At 44.8% G+C, this 20,078-nt stretch overlaps 1 protein-coding gene across 2 annotated transcripts in view; it reads left to right on the top strand.

The window, feature by feature from the left end:
* The first annotated feature begins 2,248 nt into the window (after positions 1-2,248).
* The window catches only part of LOC144729090 (formin-like protein 3), a 60,336-nt gene continuing 42,506 nt past the window's right edge, over positions 2,249-20,078 (top strand). Inside the window, exons 1-4 of one of the 2 annotated variants that reach the window (XM_078608982.1) lie at positions 2,249-2,463; positions 3,680-3,819; positions 12,747-12,830; positions 19,990-20,073. In XM_078608982.1, coding sequence (XP_078465108.1) covers positions 3,700-3,819; positions 12,747-12,830; positions 19,990-20,073 — 288 coding nt within the window. In that variant the 5' untranslated portion in view covers positions 2,249-2,463; positions 3,680-3,699. The remainder of the gene's footprint in view (positions 2,464-3,679; positions 3,820-12,746; positions 12,831-19,989; positions 20,074-20,078) is intronic. The other variant, XM_078608981.1, reaches the window with a different exon arrangement.

Genomic DNA, 20,078 nt, shown 5'->3' with positions numbered 1-20,078 from the left:
ATGTTGCACTTCTTTCGCACCGTACATAGCCAACCGTGCTCGTCGGAGATGCGGGGGAAGGACAACAAACTAAACACAAAAAGCAGTTCTAAATAAATGAGTTACCGATCTAGGCTTCCTAATATCGGATTGAAGAGCGTTCCAGACGGCCGCAGAAGCGCGTCTTTGTTCAATGGCCAGCCAGAATCCGCTGCTGTGAGGATGACTGGAGTTTGCGTGATGGTTAATGCATCTTGACGAGATCAGCGAAGGTATTGTGGTCAATTTGTGGCAATCACTTTGTGTGTGTTGAGTCGAGGCTAACGACGGAATGGCAGCAAAGGAGTGAACACACCAGAGCGGGCGAACGGGTGAGATTAGATCATGGACAAGGTGTCACTTTTGATTTAAAGCTTTCGTGACTGCAGTGATTAATATTCTTGGTTCTTTCGGTAAAGTCACCTAGGTATAAAAGTAAACAAATGTTATTTTAATATATTTTTAAATATTTTTTAAATGTATTATTTTTATTTTCTATCTACGTAACTTTACCGAAAGAACCAAGACTGTGATTTCCTGCAGTCACGAAAGTTTTCAGTCAAAATTTGGCTGCTGTAAGTTGCAGATGACGAAGACGTTTCCCAGCAATGTATTAATTGTGTGAACAAGTGCCAAAGTTTCGTCTTTCCTTCTCCACACAAAGTTCTTCTGGATACTCTGTTGGAAACCCCCGCCTTCTCGTAGGGCTGGTGGTGGTGGTGGTTACAACACTTAAGGGAAGGCAAAGGTACTTTCCTGAGCCGGTTAGTTGTGGTTGTGTACTTCCCCATCTCTCTCTCTCGTTATATCGCTCTTGCTCCACCACTGGCCATGTTCACATCCCCCACGAGCATTTCCTGTTGATTAATTGCTTCACTTTTTCTCTCAACAATGTTGGCTGCGTAACGGTGCGAAAGTCGTCCAAATCACTGGGATTTTTCACCATTAATTCTAGATTTGAAGCTTTCGTGACTGCAAGGATTCATATTCTTAGGTTTTTTCGGTAAAGTCACGTAAGTAATTTTTTTGTACTTTTATTAATTTTAATTTTTTACCTACGTGACTTTACCGAAAAAAATCTAAGAATATGAATATTTTTCACCATGTTGGGTGGACCCAACCGCTCACTCAACCTCGTGGCCACAACCTCTGGGCCCTGTGGCACCGTCGTTCAAAAATAAAACACCTGGCGTGGTCACTTTCATTTGTTGAGACCAAAAGACTTATGGGGAAAACTTTCTTCAATTTTTCTTGTTCTTCTACTTCTGGTTGTTTTTGGGTCAGCTTTGAATTTTCACTGTTTAAACGCTTGCATAATTTGTATTATTCCCTTTACTGTAAGTTAATATTATGGTTTGCTAATTAACTGGGCAGACCATCGTGCGTGCCAGGTTGTTCGAGGCGTGTGAGGCGATGTGGAAAGGAGCAAAGAGAAGTTGACCATTCGAGTTTCAAGTGAATTTGTTTGGCCAGGTGCCAACTCAAGGGACCGGGATGAGCCTCATCTGTAAGATCGACCTGGGGTCGGCAAAATAATAATAAGAAACTAATAAAACACTTAGCGAAGTACGGTCAAATAGCTTCCAGAACCAACACATTGGACATTATCCAGCAGTGGATCGAGAAACCACTAACCCTGAACGCATAGCGCGTTTCACTTTGTTTACTGGTAACGTGGTGATAATCTTCAATTGATCAATTCGCGTCATTACTATTCACTACTACTTAATATTCACGATCAACGAGACACGCCCCTCATTAATATTCATGAGCAACGAGACACGCCCCTCATTAATATTCGTACGAATACGTGCGGGATGTTTAGGGCGTGGCCTGACCATATATGGTATACAGGGCGGCCATGTTAGGTAGAGGAAAAACACTTTTAATAGTCGAGTCTTGATGACATCACTAAATTATTTATACGTTTTACTAAATTAAAATAAACACCCAATTGTTTACATTAGCAACGGGCGCGCAGTAAATAACAAAAACAAATATTAACACATCAGTGGCTTCATTACAAAAATAAAACAGATATACGATTAATACCTTTTGTTGTTGTTGTTAACCCTCACTCAAGATGGCCGAATGGGCGTCCGGGGAGGGGGCGTGGAAAGACGCCCACGTGGTAAAGTCCCCGCCCCCTCCACCCCCGCCCCGCCCCCCTCCACCCCCGCCCCGCCCCCCTCCAACCCCACCCCCCACCCCCCACCTCATCCGCGTTTCCCGCCCACGGCTCCCGCAGAACAGCAGCGGCAGTAGCAGCAGCAGCGGCAGTAATAATATTAATAAATTACATTTAAAATAGGCGAAGAATCAGAGGGAGGAAAGTCCCCTCCTCCTCCTTCTTACTCGTCCTCAAGCCCGGTGGTGTTTTTATTTATTACAGACGAGCGCGGTGGCTCGGAATGGATTTGCTGCGACTGCTGTGTTGAGTTTCGAGTGAGTTACACGTGGGTCGCGAATACGTTTATTCAACTCCCAACACATTTATTCAACAACTCCACCACATTTAACTCTACCACATTGATTCAACTCCACCACATTGATTCAACTCTACCACATTGATTCAACTCTACCACATTCAAATCTACCACATTTATTCAACAACTCCACCACATTTAACTCTACCACATTCATTTAACTCTACCACAATCAACTCCACTACATTTAACTCCGCTGTCGAAAACTTCTCGCTTAATAAACCCTCTTCTTTAATAGCACTGCGTGCTTCATTTTAACAAGTGTGAGATTTACTTTGATTTAATCTAACAGTGTCCTCTAAACGTTACACACGCTGCTAACTTGTCTATTGACTTACAACTAACTTGGGCCTCTGTGAATTTTATTAACGTGATGGTATAAAATTACGCGTGGGTTATATTTTTGTTACAGACTTTATCTCTCCATTGAATGTGATGTGCAAGTTGTGTGTTAGGATGCTGCTGGAGAACAAACCCGCGTGTGTTAATATACATAACGTATTCTATATTGTGTTTGATTAATGCCTATTACTTATGACAAGTTTATATTTAAGCTCTTTTACAACGCTGTCTTATTATATTCGAATTGATTCTGCAATGTACAAGCCCTTGGTCTATCCACCGCTAGATGAAGACATCAATGCACGCCGTCTCGGCCACGGGGCTTGTTTGACCATACTTCACCACGCTGGTCAATGCGTATTTGTGAAGTTGATGCTCCTGGCACCGCTTCACAGACATCTCTCGCCACTGATTCATCGCCGAGTGCGCTAACCGTTGCGCCACCGCTCCTCTCGCACGTGTTATCTTAAATAACGTTAATCGCTGAACATAATCGTTCAGGAGTACAGTACTGTACTTTAAATGTAATCGATAACACATCGAACAATGTCCGTTATCTGTGGGTGTGGGGGGGTGTCGCAGCTGTTGGCGTTCTGCATCCAAAGTTCGATTCCCTGCCACGGCTGACATCAGCGACGAATCCTCTATGAACCGGTCCTTGTGTGTGTGACCTCCTACCTCGCAAAACTCCCCACCACTCGACCAGCGAAGTATGGTGAAATATAACCGACCTGGTTAAGCCAGCAGTGGATCGGTGAAGCATTGTGAACTACTTAGATGCTGTACTTACTAATTGCCACGTGCTGTGTGCGGTTTTTGTGTGTGTGTCGCAGCTTTCCACATCGCGTTCGCCATGGGGCTGAGTAACAGCTCGCAGGGCCGGGTGGGCCACGACCTCCGGTCCCATGCCATGCCCATCGCCCTGCCCATGCCCGAGCCCGGCGAGTTAGAAGACAAATTCTCGCAAGTCCTGGTGAGAAGCTGTATGTGGTGTGTGTGTGTGAGACAGCATCGTGGTTTCTTTGCGTCTCAACATGCATTATATTTACACGTTCTAACCTGAAAAAAACCCTCTATTATGGATAATATTGGTCACGAAAGCCTACGTGCTAAACCTTTCTTGTGGTGAATGTCAGGATTTCGTGGTGACAGCTCATAAGGTGTGTGTGTGACATCCTCTTTGGCTTGTGTGTTGTGAAGGCCTTAAACATTGTGAAATCCTCAAGATAGTGTGTGTGTGACACCTTTAAGAGATGTGTGAGAGACCATTACGGTGTGTATGAAAGCATTTTGTATATGTGAGAGTCTCATGGTGTTATACCTTTTTAAGGTGTACGTGTAAAATCCTTATGGTGCATGCTAGGACCCTGTGGTGTTCGTGATAACTTTTTAAGGTGTGTATTCAAAGGTGTATTTCAGGGTGTTCTGGTGTGCGAGCTACTTGCGTTTTGTGTGAGTCCCGTATGGGCTGTGTGAGTGTTAGACCCTCTACGTTCGTGAGACCCTAAGTGTGTTTGTGACTGCCATGGTGTGCGAGGTCCATGTAGTTTATGGAGGACCTTTACGGTGTGTATTGCACTTCCATTGTGGTGTTCTCTTAAGGTGTTGTGTGTATCTGTAGTGTCTGGAAGGCCAATGTTATTAGAGTTCTTCTGGTCAGTGCTTTTGAGATTGAGATGCAAATTCTTAAAGGCTCATCCACGTGCAGACTTCTATCAGAACTCAACAACTAGGTGAAAAAACCTACTTCATTTCTCATGGAGACCTAGGGCCCAATAGCAAGGTTACTCCCTCAAGCAGTGACTAAATCCATTGTCCAGCTAAGTGGAACCTTTAAAATCCGCTTGCAGGGATGTGCAATTTGCATGTGTATGAAAGCTTAGGTGTGCACGTCCTGGTTTTGTGTGCCCGTTCATGCCATTATACATTGTCATACGTGTAAATAACGTTACACGTCCTGCGTGCATATCCGCCTTGGTCCAGTTGTCCCCAAGTACAAGGTACTTTTTGGATCCACGTGTGTGCTGTGTGAGCTTGCATCTGATAACACACTAACGGAACTGACCCCCAACAGTCTATATGGTGGTGTCTTTGTCTATGCACGCATATGTAGGGAGTGGTGACATTGATCACTTGGCACACTGCGCTTTGAGCCTAGCGACCTGCGTTCAATTCCTGGCCCATGGCTAACTGCAGTGGCGTTTCTGGGCCCTCTCCTCGGTTGACTCAGCCTTAAATGTGTAGATGACCATCTGGGAGTGGTGCTGCCCACAGCATATTCTCATTCACTGAGCAGTCCTTCACAGGTGTTCCAGTGAACAGTACCAGAACTTGCCCTAACAGTCTGATAATGTGTACACAGCGGATCGTTGTCTTGGACCACGATGTATTCTCGAGTGTCGCATGCAATAGCAGTGCTTGTGATGCTAACGCTTGCCGAATCCTCACCTCGCGCGAACCCCAAGCATTGTAGAAGGAGCTGGGCGGGGGATCTCCGCTTTTCGCAAGGCTGCCAAGCGCAGCCTCTGGAGATTCTTAAGCTTCCCCTGAAATTACAAAGTCAGAAAATTTGCCACAGGATAAATAAATGCGATGCATTGTTATGACTGATAAAAATTCACCTTGTGGCGGTAAGAGTTGGCCCTGATAATACCACTGCGCGTAACGACTGGCATTTTGAAGCCGGTTGAATTTGCCGTTAGAAAGTGCAGTGCGGGTTTTTAAAAAATATAAATGTGTGGTTGTGTAAGCGCTGAGCAGTTGGGTGGCCTGGCAAGTGAGGTTGTGCTTGTCACAGGGTCGTTTTGTTTGGAGTTGGCAGTTCAATTCCCGCAGCTACCCGGTAATGTCTGCAGGGGGAATTAACAAAGTAAGCCGTGTCCCGCAAAGTGGATGTTGAGAATCACATGATATCACTCGCTAGAGTTAGCTCCCTGTGTGCGAGAGCCATGACCTGAATTATCGTGATCGTTTTGCCAGACTTGTTCAAATCCCCCTCTGGAGAATGGAGCACGGCTGAGCCTTTGTTGAGACGGAAGAATATTCTTGCCTTCGTGTCGATGTGTATTGCATCTTTACAGCAGCACAATTTTTTTTAATATAATGCCTTAAGTCTTGAGTGAGTCAGAACGGTTACATCATTAACATCTCATTGTCCCTTGGAACCAAATGTGACTAAGGATTTCCTGTATTGCTCAATTGTCGTCGTTTGTCTGTGATGGAAACACAACTCCTCCCACACTGCGGTTTGGGAATTATTGGACTCTCCCGTGATTGTCTGAGGATGTGTGGAGGGGGGGGGAACAATGCAATGGCTGTCTTACAATGCGATTCCCATTATTAGATGGGTGGCGGCTCTCTTGGTGTGGAATGTGAGCTGGTTGATGGGACCCTAAAGGTTTTGGGGTAACTGTATGCTGATGGATGCACATGATGGCTATTCAAGGCATCTGAGTGAAGCCAAGCGGTGTCTTCACTTAATTGAAAGACCCGATACATTTTGTCTGAAAAAGGACCCCATCTTGTTTGACTTATAGGAATCGTCTGTCTGTCTGTCTGTCTCGGTCCTCATTCTCTGGATGCTTTGTGTGCGAGTTGTGTATTCAGACCAGTCTGTTTTGTCTTGCAGATTTCATGCAAAATGGTTGTGCTGGTCTGCGGATTTAGATTAGTTAATTACAGAGGTGTACTGAAAGACCCATAATTATACATTTATATTTCCAGACAGCCTTAGAGTTCACCCTAAGGCCTGACCACAGGCGGTTTGATGGAAGCAAATCCATTTACGCATCCATTCCTAACCGAACTGGACAAATTAATAGTTGTGAATTAGTTTCAGGTTTTTATTTTATGGCAGATGAGGCAACATGCCTTGTAACCAAGTACTTTATAATAATAATGATGCCAATTATTGAACCAGGAAATCGTCAGTGGGTCTTAAGACTCTTTCCATGTTTTTTATTTACATGTCTCATGTAACGGGGTCACGTGATCCTTGAAGACAATAGTGGCCTGCCTCTGCATTCACCACAGCATTAAAACACAGATTTTTCTTTATTTGATTCACAATCACGAATCGCGACAATTTCATGAATTGCCGGTGGCAGTGGAGAACAAATACTTTCACCTTTTGACATTCAGTATGGAGTTGGTCAGTTGCCTCGAGCAGGAACCTCCTGAAAAGCATTGTCTTATCATCGTCACGCGATTTATCTTCGGCAACTGTTGGTGTGACTTACGTACGATTACTTGTGTGGCATCACAGGAAAATAACAATAACCACTGTGCAATAAACGTGACAGTATGTCAGAGTGGGCAAGTGAAAACGGCTTGCCAAGGTGTGGTATCTCTGTTTGAAGAAAAGCCATAAGTTCACCAGATTCTAAAGGGCTTTGGGTTTAATACTCTGTAAATTTACAGTGCACTGCATGTGTGGAAGTTGTGGCTTTAATTTCTCTGAAGCGGTTCCATTTCGCTGTGCATCAGAGTTTGCATTTCCCTGATGCAATCACATTTTCTCTGTGTATCATCACTCGATTTTGTTTGTGTATATTTTTCTGATTATTCGGACTAAGTGTGCACTTGGCAAACTGTTCAGGCATGAAAACACATAAAGGCTGCTGCTGTGAAGAGGGCTTTGCTGTTTTGGGGAATATAAAAATAATACATTTCTATCATCAGCCATGTTCAGTCTACTGCTGAATGAAGGCTGGCCCAAGCTGTTGCCATCTCTCACGGCCCCGCAGTGTAACTAATTGAACAATAGCGGGGGTAAATTTGTATGCCTGTACAATCCATCGCTCTTTTGCTCCAAGCTTGTAAGCCATTTGTGTTTGTAGCCGGTGGATGGGGAACTCCGCTGCTTGATGTTCGCAGAGCTTGGGCGCTATTGTTGATGGGTTGTGGGAGGATGGCAGTGGCCTACTGAACCCACTTGCCCACTTTGTGAGCATAGTGAGAGGTGATACTGGCTGTTGAGGCTTCCAGATGTGTGTGATGATTAACTCGCAGCCCCGCTGTTGATGGGAACCGTTATTCGTTCACTCCACTCATGTTACTGTCATGTAACGAATATTCTTATTGGCAGTGCAGGTGGTAAAGTGCTTCCCCTACCTTTCGGAATATAGGTCACTTGAAAGGATCTCAGAAGTAGCTCTGTAATATCCACTTATATTTAGATTGGTGGGATACATGTAGAAGCTTTGAGTATATAAGTGGATCACCTTCTGCTTTGCCATCCTCCCAATTCTCTCATTGAAAACAAGGGCCATCGTCCAAGATCTTAGCATGGTATGATGTTCACTTACAAGGCAGTGCTTGTTAGTGACGCTAGTTAGACGAGGTTTGATTTTTACGAACCGTAATAATACATCACTTTGTGCTGCGAGCGTTATGCATTCTTCAATTAGCAAACGGCACAAGCGGACTTTGAGTTCCTTTAATGCCAAGCTCACAAAAAAAATAAATGTGCGTCAAAATAGCCTTTGGTCCTACGATCACTTACAAAATAATGGCCTTGCTTGTTATGGTTTTGCATGGGAGGAAAGTGGATTTTCGAGTGGGTGTTCCATACATAGGAGACTATTGAAGTCGGCTTGTGTGTGTGCGTGCGTGTCAGTGCGTGTGACTATGGGTTGTGTCTGCCTGCATGTTACAGCGCAGATGAAGATTCTTAAGACGTCAGAAAGTCAGCCACAGATCCATTTTGCGCAGAGTTCGATACCTATCGCAGCCGCTCACCAACATATATAAGCATTCACCGATGCTTCGGCTCACATCTCCTCTTAAGCTTATGATACATGCATTTAATTGTGCACGTAAGAATGAATTTGTTTTCAATTTGTGTGTGTTAGGAATGGCAACAAAAGGGGAAAAAGCACCTGAGATAAGACCATCATGTAGATGGAGCCATGAGATAGGTTAATATGCAGGAGTGGGATGGATAGTGGCGTCGCAGAACCATGAGACATGGTGATGGCTTGGGGGAGGCCTTTATGCACATCTTGACGACTATAATTTGAATCATTGGGAATGGTAGGGGGATTAATGAGAAATCTTTACATCTGCAGGCCTTTTTCAATCAACTGCCGGATGCTGTATTGGCATTGGGGTTTGTTTGACTATACTTCACTGCACTGGACAGGACTGGTCAGTACGGATTGGTGGAGGGAATGAGCCAGGATCAATTGGCGTGTCACTCCCCGCTTATGTTAGCCATGGGAGGGAATCGAACTTCCCTCATCGGATTAATGGCACAGTGCTCTAACCGCTGTGCCACTGCTCCCTCCCCATATATTTACATGCCTAGTAGCAAATGTAACGTGACATCACTGACACCTCGATTAACCTTCGTCTCACACAGTTTAAGATTATTATATATAGAACTGTGTATTTCTCACTGAAACGGTATGCAGAGTATTTATGATTGGGTTTGGATACTATATCAGGTAGTGAGGATTGTAAACGTTATCCTGTTTTGCCAGTCCCGCACCAAACTTATTTTGAAATAAAAGGGCCATGTACATGTGTTAAGCAATTGTTGTTTGCAATTACCTATGAAGGCCTAGCACGGTTGAGGATTGGGTGATGTGTTAAGTCGTCTCATTCATGGCACTTTTATTTGGTCTTTTTTTGAAGTTTTGAAGGTCGAGGCTTTGGTCATACAGTATTCCAATTAGACTCCAGTGTCATGTATGTTCCAGAGTTGAACCCAAGGTCATTGAGGTTGTAGGGCATTGCTCCAACGACCACTACAGTAAATCTCTCCGTATAGACAAAGATATTCCATGTAGCCTCCATAAATGGTTGAGGCAACTGCTGTTAGCAGTCACCAATTAAGGCTGGCATGGCACACGAGGATGTGGCAGGCCAGCAGCACTCCCGGCTGTCTTTGTCTTCCTTGTGCTGACGCTTAGATACTGCACCGGGTATTCATTTAAGGCTTAGTCGACTTAGAGGATGGACAGGACGAGTTCAGATACCGCTCGCCACTGATAGCCATTGTCGAGTTTCAAATTTAGTTCGCCGGCTTCATAGCACAGAGTGGTATACACTGCGCCACCGTTCCCTTCATGAACATACTTGCTCAAACTGACTACGTGAATACATTCAGGTGTGCATACCTTCACAAAGGCACATGCATTAGCATGCACACACACACACTGATGTGTTTGCAGGTGCACGCAGACCGCAGAGCCGTCAGAAAAGGAATTACTCTCGAGAAGGTCTTTCTTTTAGCAAACTTGTGCAGTACCCTTAAACAAATTATGCCCATGGCTAACCTAATAAAAACACACTGATTCATAATGAAATGCAAACGATTATTTTTAGCCTTTCTTAACCTGCTTTTGGATAAAGTCACGGGAGTTGGTGAAGGTTGGAACCTGGACCGCTTCAGATATCACTTGCCACTGATATTAGCCATCGTCAGGAATAAAACTCGGGTTGCTGGGTTCATAGCGCACTGCGCTATACACACTGCCACACTCCTCAGGCTTATCATCATAATAATGTCATTTATTCATGCAGGATAGCTTGCGTTACTGAGTCCCCAAGATTCTTTCACGAAAGTCCTGTATTGCAAAAGTTTTGACCAGTTCAGTTTAGGAGGCTATTGAGTGAGGGGGAGTATTAATCAAAAAAATAATACCTGCATAAAATCCGTAACGTACAAGGTGATAACACTCAAATATCCACTCAGATGGGGTCACAATCCCTCCGTTGTACTGCCACGGTGCTCGGCCAACGCGCAGCCCAGTTCGTCTGGCAGTTCCGCAAACTTATGCCATCAATCATCCACTGTCTCAAATGTCCCTAATTGCAGGCGTGTGCCGCACGCCCAGCTCCTGGCAGGCATGCCGAGCTCCACTTACGCGAAGCAAAAGTTGTTTTGTTTTCACCCGCTAAGTTGCACATCTGCCTCTTTATTATCCAGGTGACTTATTTATTTAAAACTCGGGTCTTGGCAGAATTTGTATTGGGTGACTGTATTGGGCGGTGGCCCTGACTACGGAAGTGGTTCTCGGTGCCCTGAACCCAGCCTCGCTGGCCCACGTTTCCTCACCTGCAGGTGTTTTGCGCAGATTACATCTCGTGGCCCGATCCTGCAAGGCCTGGCATGCCATGTCGACGCACAGCCTTTTAAATCATGCCCATGCACCCACCACGTGGAATGTTTTGCCTCCAAGCTTGCGCAAAGCAAAAGTATATATACGTGTTCTGGTACCTTTGCAAAAACAAAAAGACTGCGAGTAGTTTTTTTTCCTTTATTCATTTGTCGTGTTTTGGTTCCACCGGCTGGTGAAGATGAGAGAGCCCTTTGAGACTGCGGCGGTGGCACTGTGTGTCTGTTGTTGTAAGTGAGCGCCGGGGACGGATTGGAATGTAAATTCGGGACTTCTCTTCAAAAGGAAAAACACTCGCCCACCAAAGCACATTCTTTTTGACTGATATATTAGGCAAGGTCATATAAGAGGGTTGGTTTCACAGGACCCCCACTATCTATCCATCCATTTATTAATTAATTTGTTCTTTCCTAGTCATCAGCCATGGTTAATTAATCCACAGTTGGATTAGTGCCTCCCAAAATGTCGCAATCTTTATAATCCTCTCATGTAATAATCTGCCGAGCACATGCACAAAAGCTGATTTGATCACTCCGCCTCCTTGCTTGACGTCCTGTCAGATGCGTTCCATTTCTTTGGCTGCCATTCCGTGTTCTTGACCATCATTCATCACTTAATTTTTTCTTCTTTCAAGCAGGTAAGAACCCATTGAGACTACACAACCCTTTTTTAATGGTGGCCTGGGGTACAAAGGCAAATACGAGCATAAGAATGCTATTGCACAACTTTAAATTAAACACAAAGCATCGTAAGCAAAACTCAAGAAAAACTAAACATTTTACTTGGGCGAATAAGTAACAAAGCGAAATACAATATACCGAAATTAATGATAAGCCGCTTTGTTGAGCTGTCATTTGTGGCGAAGTTGCTTTGGAAAAGTAAGTTAATACATCATTGGACTTTGTCTGGTAGGATGTGGATGGTTGAGTTTTATTTGTATGCGTTTGGGTGCTTTGTTTACCTTTCTTCGACTTGGCACTCCTATCGTGTTTTTGTGTTGTTTGTTGTTGTAACGTTCTTACCCGCCCCTACTGGATATCTGTGAAAAAGAGCTTCATAGCTCATCGGATTCCTCCAATAAAAATAATTATTCTATTTCTGATCATGAAAACAAAGATCAAAAGTTCTTACACTCGGAAAATTCCAAGCTCTGTGGGGTGGGGTGGGGGGGTGGCGGCGCCAGATTTTATTGCATGGCTATTAGCCTGTAATCTGGGTGAATTGCAGTGGCAGGTGGTAATGAAAAGTCCAGAGAAGAGGATGGGGAAAGCCGCTGCCATTGTGAGGGGGCGAGGGGGGGTAAGTGAAGAGGGGTGGTCTGCCAGGGTGTGGCCGCGTGGAGGAGGATGGGGAATCAAAAACAAACACGCTCCAAACACCACGGGTCGGCCTTCTCAATAAAATTCGCATTCCCAAGGGAAAGAATTCTTTGTTTTCACAAGGCACTTTTGCACCTCCAAACCAGTCTCTTGACCCCTCTTTTTCCGTTTCATTGGCACATCTACCTTTGGTGGGGATTTGTATCAGCTGAGATCATACAGGCTCTGGTTTTGCATTTGAATTCATCAAAGGAAATCTGCGTACCATTCTAATTACATTATATTCGTCAGTTTTCTTTTGGCCAATTAAGTTACTCGGCTCCCTTGCCGAGCAGTTCACTCATTCGCTTGATGAGTTGCCCAAAGGGATCCTTCCGGGCAGCAAACTTACCTGAGATCGGTGGCATTGAGCCACACGGATGCCGTCCCTGATGTTTTGTTGTTTGTGTTCATTACAGAGCTCGATGAACTTGCCGCCTGACAAGGCGCGACTCCTGCGTCAGTACGATGACGAGAAGAAGTGGGAGCTGATCCGCGACAAGGTGAGTGGGAAGGCTTTCGGTAAAGTCACATAGGTAGAAAAATAATAGATCACGACGTTTTCGATGGCAACACAAGCAATCGTGATCAGGTGGGACAACCTTTTTTCTACCTACGTGACTTGACCGAAAGAAAATTTTGATTTAAAGCTTTCGTGACTGCAGGGATTCATCTTCTTGGTTCTTTCGGTAAAGTCACGTAGAAGGGAAATAATAAAATAATAAAAATAAAACATTATAAAATACAATTCTCATGACGTTTCGGCCACAATGCAAGCAGCCGTCCTCAGGTGAAGAACCTTTACTTAAAGAACCAAAGAGTATGGATTCCTGCAGTCACGAAAGCTTCAAATCAAGATTGATCCACGTAGCGTCTGTTGCATAAGCCATTCGATCGCTCCATCTATTGTGGGTAGACTTTTTGCCATTCAGTCGTTTGTCTCGTCCACCGGCTGTCATCCCTTTTATCAAGGTGTTCTCATACCTGTCAACCCCTTATTAGTGCCTACCTTATTACAGACCAGTTCAGACCTTATCGGTCACCCCGTGCCCTTATAAATCTCATCGTTCATTCTGCAAAGTTCCATCGCAAGGGAGAAATGCAAACAAATAGACAAAAAAATAATGTTGCCCATATTAAAACGGCTGTATGCCGTATAGACCTGAAAATGTAAATTTACCTGTACAAGGTTATGGGTAAACTCATATGGGTTGACGGTATATGTTCTGCCCAAGCACACTTACTATTCTTCACACTTGACATGCGCTTTTGTTATGGCACCTCTAGCTTGAATGTTTTCTAATCCCATGTGTTCCTGTCCACGTTTTTTGCAATTTTTTAATTTTTTTGTAAAAAAATTGGCAATGTTTCTGATGTCTATGTCTATGCAGACATATGCACCATCTCAGAATTGCTGATGCCCAGTGGTGTTAGAATACAACAAACATTCGGTCTCGTGGCATCTCAGCATTCATCACTCATTTATCTCCGGATGTTGAATATTTTGCGCTTTGAAACCAGCGGTGCTGGGAGAAAAACCTTACTCGCAATGTGAGGGGCAACCACCCCAAATTACATACATGGGGGTCAGACACCAACTTGCTGTACTGCCCCCCACAAGGGACCTCCTGCACCTGGACGTGTGTGTGTGTGTGTCTCACACTGTGGTTCCACCTATGCGTTGTGCACCAATTCTAGCCTCCCAAGTCCTCGAGTTGCCGGCATGTACCACCACAACCCGTGTGCACAAACCAAGGTCTGCCTTGTCTCTGGTTAGGCTGTGTCATTGCCAAGCACCGCCTTGGAGCATTTGTAGGGCAGTGTAAAGAAAAACGTTTCCTTTTGTTGATGATTACGCAACCTTGAAGACAATTCCATTTACTGTATATTCGAGACAAATGGGGCTTCTGGAATGTGCGTGGGAGTTTTCATGCCCCACGCACCATAGTTGATGCTTATGAGTTATTTATTTTTTCAAAGCTGGAATGGAGCCGTGTATAGAGCCATCTTCCCAGTCTGTACTGGCTCGTTTAATTTGGGGTAAAAGTTGGAATGCAGCCAGTGGTTCTGTTGGCCGAGTAGGGTGCTGACCAAAGTGTAGCCCGCAGCATAGCTCAACAAAGTGTTTGTTGGCATCCTGACTTCGACTCGGCGTTGGAGGTCGCGCTGGCAATTTAGCCACATGTAATCCTACGGCACTCAAGAACCCATGGCTTGTATTGTAAGTGGGTCATGCATGACACAGATCGGTGCTCGTGAGAACAAACTGTAATTCAGACAACAAGCGGATGCCAACTGGTACACACGTGTAAACGCTGCCCAAGAAATCAAGTGTAACATCACCCGCGGCAGCACTGTATTGCATCACGGGTTGTGCTGTGCTGTGTATTCAGCCATTCTAAATATCCATGGCCGGCACAATTGTCGCTTGAGCGCGGCGAACATTTAACTTTTTTGCTGCGGCGTAAAATGATCCAATTTAAGTGGGATTGAAAACAATGCATTCTGCACAAAAACGTGTTGGCTAACCTGAGGGCTCTTACTCTGAATGGTCGAAGGCGTGCCACAATTGAAGGACGCCCCCCCCCCCCCCCGGGCTGGGCTTAGTTGTGAGATTGTGTGTCGAGGACTGAAATGTGCAGAGTGAAATGTGCGGGCACTTTGGCCAGCTCACGGTGGCTGCTCAAACAAGTGACTGCAGTGCGTCGTTTTTTTTGGGAGGGTGGGGGGGAAAGGGCGCGAGGTGCTTCAAAGGGGACTCGTGCAGCAAAAAACCCCACCCCCTTGGGCAAAGTCCCAACGAGAAACACGCTCGGCCAGTTTTATTCAACGCTACAAAAAAGTGCGCATTTCCTTTGGCATATATTGCGGTTTAAAATCTGGTAAAGGTACAGCCCTGACATTGCTTTATTATGCCATTGCTGGTGGAAGTGCCTTGATTAGAGGGAGCTCTAGAGACTTCATCTCGAGGGTAATTGTCCTACTCTTCTTGATATAATGTAAGTGGTGGGCAGTACCCACAGTTAATACCGCACCAGATACAACTTGTGTATTGATTAACTGTGGTGTAGCCATTTATACTGCTGGGTTGGACATAGGCAGCGAGGGCATTTAAGAAACCTGGACATTGTTTCAACTGCCATGCCAAGTGATTAAATCGAGCCAGCCACAACCAATTAACCACGGCAACATCCCATATTGCGGTTTACGGAGTTAACAGTTATAATTATGACAAAAATATTTTTTACAGAAATTGCAAAACAAATTCCGTTGCTTCACAAAAACATTTGGGTATTGACAAACTGCGAACAAAGGTTGCTCCTATCATCCGGCATACCCGCTGCTTTTTTACGGTTCCTAAATCGGAACGGGTTATCGCCGGTGCGCGTGTAGGAGGGGCAGTATGCATCGATGCAGCCCCCCTTATGGGTTAATTTTCCAGGTCACTGACCGCCAAGCATCTTCAAATGCTCGCTCATGATGGGGGCCACCTCCTTCTGGACGCTAAAAGCCTTTCTCTCCGGCTTGAATGGGCGCTTGACTTGAAAGGCAACTCGCTGCGTTCCAAACCCTTACCTGCCGCCGGATGTCCGGTCAAGTGGCCCCAATCATTCCTCCCGGGCCTAATGCGCTGCTTTGCACCACCTTTTTTTGACCCACGTCACGGGTACCTGCGGCTAGCCACTTGACTGATTCCAATGATAAGGTAGGAAAAATGATGCCTACGCATGGATTATGGTGAAGGTTTCGAACATGCAGTACGGAAGCCGATGGTTAGCTGTTAGGGAAAACGTGTGTTAACATGTTTACAAATAGTCCTGTTTGCCATAGTTTTGGCCGATTTTCGAAAGGGTAAGTCCTTAGTAGCAACGGAGCAAGATAATAAAATTTGATTCATTTGGGATAATCTTATAATGTCCTTCCCCCCCATACAGACAGCCGGATAGAGCTAATGCATAATTTATTTCAACCTTGTTGGAAAGTGTTAAAAATGACTAATCATCACAACAGTGTCTTGTTTATTTATAGCCCATTGGGGTTCGTGACATTTATATGGGCATAGAACAAAGTAAATGTGACTCATGCTTGGAAAAGAAAAGGAAACATTTGTACTTGGCTTTACTGATAACACGGAAAGTACAATAGTGAGTCACCCCTTTCCCCTCTCGTGTATGTGGGAATGTCACACGTACGATGTCACCCATTGATGAAAGCGCAAAATGCTTTGATGCGGACATCCCCTTAAGCATGTGGTTAACGAGTTGTGTACTGTCCCAGTGCCCAATGAAGGATTTTGAAATTAGAGTCATCATGGTCATTAAAGGTTCCACTTTGTAACTGTCTGATAATGTCTCCCAAGTCAGACAGGGCAATAAGCCAATAGACTGAATGAGGTCCATATTTTATGAGAATAATGTCCTTTATTTAATCAGGAAATCCTCAATAAGATGCGAGACTTTTTTTCTGAATGGTCCTGCAATGAGGTGGTTGGCCAATTCCATTGACAAGAGCATTGTGGGAAGAAACCAGAGTGCCTTCCAATTATCCGCACAGATGTATTCAAGAGCCCACTTGCTGTACAGCCGTCTCCTGCCCACTTCTTCAGGTTTGATAGTTTCCAAAGTTCACATGATCCACCAACCCTTACCTCCAAGGTGCACCTCCGATGAGCACGGTTTTCTACGTGCAGTGCGAAAGAAGTTCAATGTACACACATATGCTGCCACCACACGCAGCTCACAACATGCACTGGCCCGTGTGTGTATCGATGGCACTCGCTGCCAGAATTTCAGCTCGGGCTTTTTAACAGCCAATTAGCAGAACAGTTTACGAGCTGTAAAAGTCGCAGGTCAAATTTCAGCCGCAGCTCGCGGGGGGGGCCAGGGACGACGACGTGAGACGGCGCGAATGGTTTAATTGCTCGGCGGCGCGCTTGCGAAACGCAGATTGTGCGACGCCCGCAGCATTTCGGCTTGTCACGCGAGTCTTCAGCGAATCACGCTCCGGCCGCCACTGGCCGCACGGTGCTCGTAGCGGCTGCCCATGCGCCCCGCGACGGCTTATCGACGGAAACATTCGACGTGTCTGAGCAACCGAGATAGCAGCTCTCTCCCTTTGGCTGCAAACGCCGAGCGAGTTATAAAATAATTACCACGGTTATTTCTTTATTTGTTGTTTCCCCTGGCCCGCGCTCTCTCTCTCGCTCTCTCTGCCGGTTTTTCCCGTCGCACATCAGTGGGGGTCATTGTTTCCGTGCATGAGGGGGACTTTCTGTTCAGGATGTGGCAGATTGCTGTGGGGGGTCATGGCTATGCGCAGCAGTAAGAGGGGTGTGGTGGCCCATGCAGCATATCGCTTTTCTCCACTCACTGGCCCTGCAGAGACTTCCACAATGAAGGGCTGTTGCCACATCGGAGCTCTAATCGCTATGGGCCACTTCCTTCTGCTGCCAATCTCGCCCGGCTCTATAACCTTGCTTGATTAGACTCGGGGACAGTACTTCACGCAGTTTCCTCATACAGTCGGTTTAACGCAGTCACATTGAGATTTGTTGTCACCTCAATGAGATCCTTTGGAGGGCCTTAAATAGTCAACCGATTGTATTATTAATTGATTACTAACATAGTGTGAGGATACGTGTATCCATTGGTAATTGGGAATCAGTGAGATCCTTTGGAGGGCCTTAAATAGCCAACCGATTGTATTATTAATTGATTACTAACATAGTGTGAGGATATGTGTATCCATTGGTAATTGGGAATCGATGTATTTGACTTTGTTTTAATTACTGTGTGGCGCTGCTGTGACATCTTGAAAACATTTTCGTGTTGTCATCTCTGAATTCTATTCTCAGTTTGTTTCTAATTGCGTTACACAGTTGTGTTTGTTCAGTCTTTTGGTTCTCGCCTGGATTGTTGCCTCTTGGGACCGTGGCAGATTGCAACGGCTTCGGGAAGACTTTATCCAGCAGTGGATGGATCATGGTTGATGATTATGTGTGGTACTGATTTTTGGCATTTCACACCCTCAACTATTGTTTCAATTATCATAGTTTGGGATCACAATTCTACTCCATGATATATTCTTTCTCCATTGAGGAGGGTGTGGAATCGATCATACTTTCAGCAGTCATTTGAACTGATTAGATTAATAATAATCTATTCACACACAACATTTTTAGCATTTATTGTGAATAAATGAACGAACGAATGTATGTGTGTTGAACTTCTTTTGCACCGTACGTAGCAAACCGTGCTAATCGGAGGTGCGAATGAATATTAATATGATTCTCTACACGGCGATTGTAAGTTGAATCGCGGTGATATATTGTCCCTCTGCCTTATATCCCCCTGGGATCAATTAAATGAGTACCACTTTTCCAGGCAGTCTCCCATCCCATCTACGACACAGGTTCAACACCACTTAGCTTTCAATGTCTGACAATATGTGGCACATTCGTTTATGCTCTGCATGTGTATATTTATATATATAATTTATTTAAACGTGACCTATATTACAGTTTTAGGCAACTTAACGGACAGAAAAGGAAACCATTTCATCTGTTGAAACAATTAAATCCAAAATGCTCTTTCCAGTTTCCTTCAGTGTGCTTGGAAAATTCCCAAAATTTCACACATTCCGCTGGGAGATGGCCAGCACTGTCCACCTCCTGAACATCTTAACGCTCTGCGGCTTAAAAGATAAAAGGTCTGTGTTGAATTCCTTGCCCTGATAATTGGGCAGCTAGATTTCACGCCACGGGTGGCAAGCCCATACGAGTAAAGGAATCGCGGTTTGTGATCCTGACAAAACTGAATCGCAGTGAGCAGTCATGTTGGACGGTTGAATGGTTTGGAAATCATTGCGCTTACCCCACTGAGCCTTTTTGCATGGAGCCTGAGATTAAATTCCCACAGCTGCCTGGATTTTTAAAGTCCCTGTGGGATAATAACGCTGGCTAAGAAGAAGGCCAGCTTTTTCTGGTATTATAAAATATCAATCTGCTGCTGGATGAAGTATTCCCTTAGCCGTTGCCATTTATCTTAGTCCTGCTTTGTAAAGGTCCAACCATGCAAATGCACAGTGGATTTCATTGCTCCATCCTTGTGGTTGACGTCCTCTCGGGCAGGTTTCCTCCCTTGTCTCGACCACCGACAATCATGTTGGTATAATATAATCTATTGCTTGTGTAAATGTCCATAAATCACACATTTGAAAAGTTATACGAGCATCACGTAACAAATTTAACACGTAGGCTTTTGCGACCATTATTACTCATTCAAGGTTTTTGGGTTAGATTGCGTAAATATTAATGTGTCGTTAATGACACATTTATATTTACACAATACTTTATTATGAGTCATATTTAAATATAAATTATGATCTCCACATATGAGCTAATGTTTGACACGTGCAAAAAGAGTGATGAATCTTATTGAGCTTTTATTAATGTATGAATGCGGTAACAAGAAAGGTCATGAAAAACATCCTTAAAGGATATTGCACTCGAACCAAACTTGAGCTCGTCGGTTACAAATCTTTTCTCAGGGGGTGGTGGAAAAAGATTGGTTCGATCCCAAGTTACTGCGCAGCATTGCCGTGTCCTCCGCGTGCCTTGGCTTGTGATGTGACGAGCGTTTTTGCTGCGTTGTTTATTTGCAGGAGAAAGTCCAAGTGAAAAACCCTCCGCACATCTACATCGAGAAATTGCGCAGCTACTACAGCGACCCGGAGATCGACAACAAAGTGCG

This window comes from Lampetra planeri, chromosome 31, assembly GCF_965212315.1.
Source record: "Lampetra planeri chromosome 31, kcLamPlan1.2.h2, whole genome shotgun sequence".
Taxonomy (NCBI): Eukaryota; Metazoa; Chordata; class Hyperoartia; order Petromyzontiformes; family Petromyzontidae; genus Lampetra; species Lampetra planeri.
This window is presented reverse-complemented; position numbering and strand designations above follow the sequence as displayed.